The sequence below is a fragment of the Ambystoma mexicanum genome, chromosome 7p (assembly GCF_040938575.1).
Source record: "Ambystoma mexicanum isolate Mex_15411 chromosome 7p, UKY_AmexF1_1, whole genome shotgun sequence".
Classification (NCBI taxonomy): Eukaryota; Metazoa; Chordata; class Amphibia; order Caudata; family Ambystomatidae; genus Ambystoma; species Ambystoma mexicanum.
The window spans coordinates 32865402-32876153 of NC_090939.1; the positions used below are offsets into that span (position 1 = coordinate 32865402).

Genomic DNA, 10752 nt, shown 5'->3' on the forward strand with positions numbered 1-10752 from the left:
TCCTCCTGATGGTTGCTATTTATCAGCTTTAGAAATTAATGCTACTTTCAACCATTTTCACGGACCCTTTGGTTTTCTTGAGTCTTCCCTTTCTGGTCCAATCTCTCCTCTTTCTTGAGTATTTTGGTACTTCTTTTCTTCATTTTTGTTGCCGTATGTGGGTCGTCTCTGATGGTAGTCATTTACTTCTGAACCACATCTGTGGTTATAGTATTTCTCGCTCTTCCGGACCGGGGCCTCCTGTCTTAACCCCTGGAGTCGATCTCTCTTCTCCTGCTTGGCTCCCGTCTGTCCCCTCGGTTATTATACCTCCTGTATCTGAGGTTTCCCTCTTTATTTTCCCTTCTTACTTCATGCCTTTTCCGATTTTCGGGTGTCTGAGGTTTTGACATATGGTGGCGTCTGCAGTCCTCGATCTCCTTGTTTCTCCCACCTCTTGTACCTTGTTTTTTCTCTTGCGTGATTTCTGTCAGTGTGAAGCCAATATTTTTTAGTTCTTTATAAGGCTCATTTGTGAGGCTCTTTAAAGCCTTACCTTTGATGTGAAGGTATGTTTTTGCTTTCTGGTCACGATGATAAGGTTCTATCAGGAAGAAGTCGTCTGTGTCCAGATATTTCAGGGATTTGATTTTGTTCAACGTCTTTAGAACTGTTTTCCTATTTAGGATGATGTACTCGCTTTTTGTGAGGCTCTTTAAAGCCTTGACTTTGATGTGAAGGTATGTTTTTGCTTTCTGGTCACGATGATAAGGTTCTATCAGGAAGAAGTCGTCTGTGTCCAGATATTTCAGGGATTTGATTTTGTTCAACGTTTTTAGAACTGTTTTCCTATTTAGGATGATGTACTCGCTTTTAGATGATGATTGTTCTAATTTAAACAGTCTGACTTCTTCCGCTTGGGTTTCTCGTGTAGTGGGTCTCTCTCTTGTCGGTGTCCTTCTTATTCTTTCCTCCAAACTTTTAGGTGTTCTTTGTTTTTTCGGGGTTAGCGACCATCTGTTTTCATTTCTTAGATTAGTTTCTCGTTTGTCTTGAATGTTTTCCAAGTAGGTCTGCTCCGTTTGGTTTCCTTCTTGCTGTTTTGCGGATGTATGTCCCCTCTTTTTATGCATATTATGTTCACTGGGGGTTTGTCTGTCTTGTTCAGGTGTCTCTTTGGGTGTTCTTCTTGGGCCGAATACTCAAAGTCTTTTTCTTGGACTTTCTTTTTCTATCTCTGCATCCGGATAGTCTGATAGGTCCATTAGTGGGTTTATCGTTAGAAACTCCGCCATCGTTCTTGGAGATTTTTCTGTTTGAAAGGCCTCTTTTTGCATTTTAGTTATATTCTGAACATCTTGAGTTGGGCTCTTGGTCAGGTCAATATTCATCTTTTCTTTGTGGCCCTCTGATTGTGGGATTTTGTTCTTCTGCATTTCTATTTCTGCTGCCAACTGTAGGCCTATTTTTCCCCTTTGCTTATTCTGAGGCGTTGTTGACTTTTGGGCGGCTCCCGGGTTTTGCCTTTGCATGGGTGGGTCTTCTCGATGTATAGATGGTCTGTGCTTGTCAAACCTCCGTTCCATTTCATCCTTCTCCTTCGTTGGCCATGTCTGGGTTGATCTCTCTGTGGTCTTTTTTATTAGCTTATTTCTCTGTGCGTCTTCCTTGCGTTCTGCCTCCATGAGTGCCCATTTTGTCTCCCACATTGCTGTCTGTTTTTCATTTTTGGCTTCAACCGCTGTTACGTAGCCTTCAATAAACTAAAATTTTGATAGTAGTTTTCCTAGAATAGTTGTATTATCTTTTGTTGCTTTGTTTATTGTTTCATACAGTTTCCCAAACGGGGCAAGAGCGATCGTAATTGCTGTCATAATTGTTGTCATGTCTGTTGTTTTGTTTGGTGATTTTTTCTGTGTCTCCATTGGAATTTCACTATATCTTCTGTGTTTCCCCGGTGTTTGTTCTTGATTGTGCGCTTGCAGCCGAAACTGTGGAGGAATTTCAGGACACAAAGGTATCCGGGGGGCTTGAGATTAGTCGATAGACCCCATGGTTCCCCGTATTGCTCCTTATTGGCAATGTTTTTTCCGCCGCTTGAAACGAGCGATTTTCGCTCCTGTTTGTCTGATGGAGATGGATTTTTGTCCAGGGCCGTGCACTCATTTTCCCCGGTACCCCCTGTGGTTGGGGGCATACCCTCCCCTTCTCCTCCTGTAATTTTTCGTGTCTCTGGGTTTCTGAGACTGACTCCTTTTCTATGGGGTCTAATATTTCCTGTTGTTGTCGGCTGCCATCTTGCTGTTGCTTTATCTCAGATAGGAGGTTTTTCACTGACTTAACGCCCTCTTTTAAACGTTGGGGTGTCATATCTTGGGCCGTCTTGTCTGAGTGCTGGCTATCCTTCAGGTCAATTGGGGGGAGACTGGCGTTTTCTTCTCTTGGTAGGATTTTGGGATCATATGCTTTTGGATCATGAGTTGGATTTATAGTCCTGTATGGTCCCTTTTCAATTTCTATGTTGGTGATGCTTTTTATGTTATCAGTTTTCCTTGCTTTATTTGCTGGCAGGATCTCTTCTACCACTTCCAACATTTCTGCATCGGATAATTCTATCTCTGAATTGAGTTTCCGTTTGTGCTGTTGCTTCTTAAAGAAGTTCATCAAAGTGTTTGAAATTAAATGGTTTGGTAAGGTGTCTGTTCGATTTTCCATCTTCTTCTTTGCCACTTTTTTGCTTTTTTTTTGGTCTTTTACTCCAAAGATTGTGTCCGTACCTCTACTACTGGCTTGGACATTTCGATTTGGATTTGCTTTTCTTTTCACTTTTGGCACCTTTTCCTTTTGTCTTTTACTATAAGTTGTTTTTGTTGCCTTTGCACAGGACTCCTTTATATTGCCTGGCGTTGTGTTCCCCTCAAGATCCGTCACGCTCCTTTCCTCCGTAGTCGTGCGTTCAGATAAGGAAATGTCTTCCCTATTGGCGGGACGTTGTGTTAGATCGATGATAGCAGGTGTGTCTTTATCCTTTGTTGTCTTTTTTGTTGCTGCATAGAGTTTTTGTACCTCTATTTGAGTATGGGGATGAATTTAGGCTGTTTTCAGCATTGTCACTTTCCCCTCCTTTCCTGTTTCACCGTCTTGCGGTGGCTGCAGCTCGGGCTCTTTTGCCTGAACCCTTCCTTCTCGTCTCTCACCCTCGGGGGCTTCACTGTCTACAGCATTCATGCTTAGCCCGTTTATTAGCTGGTGTGGCCGGGCTTGCCTCCTACGGCTCGCGTATGTTGGCTGGGCGGGCCGGAGAAAGGGCCAGCCCAGACTGCTCTCCGGCCGTCTCGGCTGGCGAACCTCTCGCCAAAGCAGAATTCCGGCCTCTATCCCCACCATACACTTCCGCTCCCGCGTGTACTGGTGACAGAGTAGTTTTTCCCAAGGACGCTGTCTTTGTCATTTCCAGTGCGCCACTCGTTGCAGCCTTTGGCATTTTCTTTAGTGTGTTAGGCCGTTCCGGAGGAACGTCAGGAAGAAAGTCAAAGAGGGAATTCATAACACGTGTCGGAGTGGATGTAGCGGTGATGTTCTTACCTCGTTTTTGTGGAGGCGATTTTCTGTCCGGAGGGAGCTTCGGATTGCTTCTAAGCCATCTAGGCTCCAGCTCTGTCGGATCCTCCACCTCCAGGATCTCCACGGTTTGTACTTCAGCCGCTATCTTGTGGCTCTTCTCCGAGGAGTTAGTGTCCGTGCCACTGACCCTCTGCACACTCTGCATGACTGCAGACTGCTCGACTCTGCTGACTCCGCTGATGCTCCGCTGTCCACTGCGCAGACAAGGTAGTGTTTTTAAAGTGGGTCCGCCCATAGTAAGGGAAACGAAAGGCAGACTCTGCAGACTGCTTGACTCAGCTGACTCCGCTTTTAAGCTTTAAATACTTCCAAAACAATAGCTTGTGAAATTGCCATTCATAAACATGCAAAAAAACCTTTGACTTTTATGCAAAAAGTAAAACGCTTTTTGTATCAAACGAGCAGAACTTAAAATATGCTTGCCTAGGGCCTACAACATCTGGTCTGCTCTCTCCTGTCTACCACCCCTTCCACTCAAATGGTCTACATAAGAATAAATATCAAGTAATGAGCTAAACAATGCCATCAGCATGCAAGAAGGCAAACCTCACAGAAGACAGCACAGTAATTAATGCAAGAGAACATATATGATTTGACCAGGATCACTGTATCATCTGCTGGCAAAGCCAAGATCCAAGCATGAACACCTTGGTTCCACAGTCTTGAATTTGGATACTTATTCACCTCTTGGACTAATAGTTTATGCTCATCTTTGGAGGTGATTGCCTAAGTTTTAGAACGCCCCATCTGAACAAACCAATTTCTAGACCTTCACCATACGAATGACATGTTCGTTTTTATAGCAACCCCTATCTGGTGCAGGAACATTGCTGATAATAGCACCTCTTATGCTGCAAAACCAAGTACATATACAGGTAGGTTTATAAACATCAGACATAGGAAAGGTTCAGCCAGCCTTGCTGGAATGTGCTCTTCTAATCTTTCATATGAACACATATCTCTGGAATGAGTGCTTAACACACTGAGCTAACTTCTGAACCATTGTGGTACTTAATTTATCAATATGGATTTCAACTTTGGCTATTGCACATGATCAACATATTTCCCACAGGAAGGAAAGAGTGCTACAGAATTTGCGCCGTAGGGAACACCCAAACTATGTATTCCACAGTGAACACAGAAAGCATTACATGATTAATTTATCAAGGCAGAATGTACTTGTCAAAATAGACAGGCAATAGGTTTAGCGCCTCAGCACCATACCATAAAATCTCCTGGAATGTGCTATTTAAGTCTGGTGAACAATGGAATCTTACTTTAGTTCAGGCAGCCTTGTGGGGGCCCTGGACAAGTGCCCCTTTTGCCCTCCCATAAAAACGTCTCTGGAGCCATGATAGTGCAATTACAATGGACATTAATGATGTGAGAGGAGAGAGAGTAGTGATAAGATGAGGAGTCCAAAGATCTGGAGAGGAGACAGAAATATCACTGACAATCTGTCTGGAAGTTGCGCTGACGTAGGTATCTGCAATGGGTAGACGGGGGTTAGTGGTCACAATGTCTTTTTTAAATGTTTTCCTTTCAGACTTTGTGAGAGAGGGAGGATACGTGATAGTATAGCAGTTGGAATAGATTTCCCCAGAGAGGTATCCACAGCTATTCAGAAGGGATATAACCGGGCAAGAAAAACAGACAGAGAAGAAACTCTAAAAACTAAACAAAAACCAAGAGATCGCCAACACCAAACGGTGCAATTCGTAACCAGTGTGACAACCATTACAGGATAAAAAAGATTCCGAATAAACACTGGCATATTCTGTTGTTAGATAAAGATTTAACTAAATATATGGATACACATCCCGGGATCATTTTCAAGAGGGCGCAATCAATAAAGAATATGGTTGGTCGTCTACTAAGTAGACCAGCGAGCAAGAATACATCAAGTTGTGCCATGTGCCGCTATGCATACCAAGACAGCACCAATTTTCAAAACGTCATGGGGCAAACCTAGCAAATCCAGGATTTGATCAACTGCAAAACACAATTTGTGGTGTACGCAATAATTTGCACATGTAACAAAATGTATATTGGAAGCACCATTAGGAATTAAAAACGAGAATCCGAGAGCATATCTCTTCTATCTCTAGTCAAGACCCAAGGCTCCCGTTTGCCGTCGACTGGCAACAAGAACACCAATGGCACAACAAAGACAGTTTACGCTCTGTAGGATTACACAAGATCAAGAGAAACACTGGAGGCGGCATTATGGAATGCGCCCTAATGCAAATGGAAGCCAGACTAATCTGCTACTTCAGAGCTACAGAATTGGGTCTAAATATTGATCACGAGATGGGGTAGTTTCTGTAAATAACTTCTGTGCTCAAATAAATGTATGCAGAACAGTGGGAGGGAGGGTAAAAAAAACTCCCTTTTTTCATTTATTCACACCGTCTTAAGGAAGTACAACATAATTCTTTTCCAAACACTTTTTGTTTGTAAATGAACATTTACAAACCTCATAATCTAAAAGAGTGACAATAGTGGTTCCAGCATGATATGATATGATATGATATAGCATTTATAACGCGCCTATACACAAGTGTTTCAAGGCGCGACGAGGCAAGGGAGAGGGATCAAAGGGAAAATAGAACAATGATCCTACTAGGCCAGGTATCATTCAGATCACGCACGTGCATGGGTAGGGGGAAAGGGAAAAGTACGTGGGGAAGGGAGAGGGGAAAGTGCAGTACATGGGATAGTAGAATAAAATAAGATAAATAAAAACGACCACTGGTGGCAAGTGCAAGGCAAGTGCAGACATAAGTGCCGGTAGGGGGACTGTAGGGATACAGAAAACAGTCCACGGTTACAGGGGTTGCCAGGGAGGCAGGGCAGGTGGGTGGGTAACTGGCGGGGCCTGGGCCCAAGAATCAGAAAGGGTGGCCAAGTAACCAGTGCCGTTTCTGCCAGGAATTTAGCAGGGGAGAGGGGGAGAGAAAGCAGAGGCAAAGAGGAAGATTTTGAGGTGCTTCCAGAACCAGAGATGGTTCGCCTCAAGTTTCAGGGAGGCAGGAAGGCTGTTCCAGAGGCAGGCCCCTGCCGAAGAGAGAGATTTACCACCAATTTGTTGCTTGGAAAAGCGACTGACCCTGAGGGAGTTGGATGCGGATGAGCGAAGAGCTCGAGAAGGAAGATATTTAGGAAGAGAGAGTTGAAGGTATTGTGGCCCAAGGCCCTAGAAGGAACTTAATCCTCGTAGCCACTGGGAGTCAGGGAAGAGATTTCAGTCCTGGAGAGATACGATCCTGGGCTTGAGGCCAAGGACAAGTCTCGCAGTCCTGTTCTGGATCAGTTGCAGAGGGAGGTGAGTAGAGGAAGGCAGATTTAGATAGAGGCTGTTAGAATAGTCCAGCTTAGAGCGAACAAGGGCTCTGGAGACAGTGAGCTTCTGGGGGAAGGAGAGGAAAGGAAGTACACCTCTGAGGAGGTGCTGCTGGTAGTGTGACTTCTTAGAGACATCGGAGATGTGAGGAGAGAAAGAGAGTGTGGAGTCGAAGATGACTCTGAGGTTTTTTGCCTTGCAGGTGGGAGAATGAAGAGGGCCAAAAGAGGCCAGCCAGAGAGCTGCAGGGAAGGAGGGAGTGGGTGTGCCGATGAGTAGAATCTCAGTCTTACTGGCATTAAGACAGAGGTCGTTGGCGGCCCACCACTCATGGATGGCAGACAGACAATCAGAGATGAGGGATGGAGAGGAGGAGGCCGAGGGTAGCCTGAAAATGAGCTGGGTATCATCCACATAGCACTGAAAGTTGGTGCAAAGAGCGGCGATGCTGTGGGCAAGGAGTGCCAGGTATTGGTTGAAAAGCCAGGGAGAGAGGTTGGACCCCTGGGGGACACCACAGGTAGAGAAAAAGATATCGGAGAGGAAGGACCCAAGTTGGACCTGCATGGGTTTGTTAACATTAATACATTACTGGTGTTAAACCTATAAGCATAGCAGTAATTGCTAATGCTCCTTTCACACTTGCCCAGCGTATCCATCAGACTGATTAAAAGTTCTATCTCACGTTAACCACTAGGGGGCAGCATACTAAACTATGCATCTCATCATTATCAAAGGAAAGTGACATGCAACTCACTTTCCAACCCAAAGTCCAATACAAACGTGAAGGACCGTACAAACCTATGAATTCAGAAAATCTAATTGTTTTCAACTCAATGTAAACTAGACCAACCTCTGAAACTAAAGACATGTCGGATAGCCAGTTTCATGAGACATGTTACTAATTAACGTAATGTGACTGATATTTCCGCCATTCATGACAACAATGCCTGTAGCGATATACGCATACATCATTAATTACAGCAGTTTATTGACTTTAACATTGTAAAGTCCGACGACAGTATGCTCAAACTGAATCCCAAGCAGAAGAAACATAGGGGGAAGATGTAATAAACAACCAATTAGGCCCATTAGGTAGCAACTTTCAATAAAACACCACAATGTAAGACATTATTCTCCTTAGTTTCTCCTTAGTTTGAACTACGCTTCCCCTAGCAACAGGGGTGTGCTCAAATCTGGTCATTGATAGGACGAGAAAGGAACTAATCAGAAGGTAGGTGTGAAGTATGTATACTTTTTTTCCCGCTGTTTACTTCCCTCCTTTCTCCTTTAATCTCCTCCTTTGATGTCTCACATCATTTCTATGCTGATGATACTAAGCTCTTCCTCATTTCTCCTCCTTCTCTCCTGACATCCACCATAAACTCTCTTCCTGCCTCTCTGCTATTAAATCTTGGATGTCCTCTCACTTCCTTACTCTCAATGCAGATAAAACTGAGCTCCTTTTCTTCCCTGCCAACACTCTTCCTCCTGCCTCCCCTCCTCCTTGCATTCTTTTTCCTCCTTCCCAACTCCCCATCCCTCCTCATGCCCGTAACCTTGGTCTGCACATTGACACCCACCTCTCTCTTTCTCATCACATTTCCCTAACTGCCAGATCTTGCCGCTTCCACCTCTACAACATCTGCAAAATTCATTCTTTCCTAACCTTCCAAGCTACTAAACTCCTCTTCTCCTCCCTCCTCTTCTCCAGACTTTTCTACTGCTCTACTCTTCTCTTTGGACTCCCCTCCTCTCATCTCTCCCCCCTCAAATCTGTCTACCTCTCTGCCATTCGCTCCCTCTGCCTCCTCTCACCTCACAACTCCATCTCCTCTTCTCTTAACTCACTAGGCTGGCTCCCCTTCCTCTGCCTAGTCTTCAAAGCCCTCTACGGTCTTACCCCTCTGTACCTCTCCTCCCTTCTCTCTTTCTATACTCCTTCTCGTTCTCGCCGTTCTGCAGATCTCTTCCTTCTCTCTACTCCACCTCCCCCATGTGCCCCCTCCCGTTTCAGCTCCTTCCAAATTCTTGCTCCTTTCCACTGGAAACACCTTCCTCTTCCCGTCCGCTCCATCACCTCCTATCCCTTATTTCACACTTCTCTAAAATCCTATCTCTTCCACTCTGCCCCCTAGCACCAATTGTTTCCTCTCTCACCAACCACTCACCTCCACCCATTCCGCCTACCTTCTGTCCCTCTATTAGTACTTAGCCTCATCATAAGTGTAAATTGTTCGTTGTACTGTTTTCTGGTTTAGATTCAGTGTTAACTATTGTTTGTTGTATTCACTTGCTGCTCTTGTAAAGCGCTTTGGATTAAGGCACTGTATAAATTAAAATAAATACAAATACAAAAAAGTAACTTTGCTGAACGCTGTCGAGGAGAACTGAACTCCATGGACCAGGTCAGTGATTATACACATATTTAAAGATCGCATGTGTGACTACAGCACGTGCATTTATTTAAACGCCAGAACATAACGTTCAAATTCACTCAGCGCTACCTCTGAATAGTGTCTTAATGATCGGGATGTTGCAGGCCTAATCAGCTGGTGACCCAACATATGATTCTTTTTCGTATAAACTACTTCTGAGAACTTTTGCAAAGACTTTACCGTTTACTACAAGAACTGCTCTTTCCTATTCAAGACACTAGTCCATTGACTTTGGCCTAGGCCAATTGAACTGAATTGAGTCCTCTTGTGAACTGAATCTATTTGCACTAATTTGCACTGCCTAAGGAATTATTTATAATCTATTCTGCAAAACTTGTGCCTTTTACTCCCGTTGAAAGTAACTGAAATGCCATTTTGCTCCTATTTCAGGGGAGCCTAATTTACTCAGAAACATATTGGTTCAGTACTGAAGTGTGTTTGTGTGTAATATTAAGTTGCCTCCTTCTAGTGAATGTTTTCTTAATGATTGTGTAATAATTTAATGTGTTTTACCAAGAAACCTTGAGTATAAGTGTCTACTTGAACAACTGTGATTGAAAGACCACTGTGTAACCTCTTGTACTGCTCACATTCACTCTTGAGATAAGCCTGGCTGCTCAGCTCGCTACCAAAAACTGTGTGGAACAGGCTTATACCAAAGGTTGGTTTGGCTTACACCTGTAGTCCTAACTGTATGTGGTGGTCCCAGAGGGTACTGCATGCAATTCTGCCTAACAGCCGTGGCCACTGACCATGGCCGAAGGACATGGCTAGTGGCCCAGTAGTGTTTTAAAATATACAGTAAACACGGCTGAAAGCCATTGCTAGTGACCTGTAAAAGAATGACAGTATAACAAAACCCTTGAAATTTACTGAAATAAAGCGTAGTTAAGGTGCAGTTAAGTTGCGCATACTTACTGCAATAAAACCCTGAAATCCAGGGGTGTGGGAAGTCATGACCAGCTTATCTTGGTGCGTTCTGCCAGTAGTAAGGGTGTACACCTCCCTCACTGCAGGCCAGGGACGGTCCCTATGGATTCAACCAGCCCCAGGCCAGCTGGATAGAGATGGGGCGCTGCACCTCCAACAAAATGGCCGTTATACAGGAGACAGGCTACAGCCTGAGTCTTCAACTTGCTCGTGGGTAATACAACATACATGGCAACCCTCCATATTTGGATGGGAGACTCTCAATTTTTCAATTACAAAAATTGCTATGTTTTACTTTCTTCCTCTTAAAATAATTGTACCCCCAATGCAATCCAATGGGAGAATTTGATTATCCCACTTTCTGTAAAAGAAATCTCCCCCTCCAGGTGCTCCAGAATGTTGGCATGTATGATACAGTATTCAGTTTACATTAGAGCA

At 44.1% G+C, this 10752-nt stretch overlaps 1 protein-coding gene across 1 annotated transcript; it reads right to left on the bottom strand.

The window, feature by feature from the left end:
- Nucleotides 1-1181: 1181 nt before the first annotated feature.
- LOC138525882 (glutamic acid-rich protein-like) lies at nt 1182-3838 on the bottom strand. Its single transcript, XM_069636169.1, has 3 exons — nt 3565-3838; nt 2179-3047; nt 1182-1742 (listed from the first exon to the last, which is right to left on the bottom strand). Exons 1-3 carry the CDS (start codon nt 3836-3838, stop codon nt 1182-1184), a joined length of 1704 nt encoding a protein of 567 aa, XP_069492270.1.
- Between the last annotated feature and the right edge of the window lie 6914 nt (nt 3839-10752).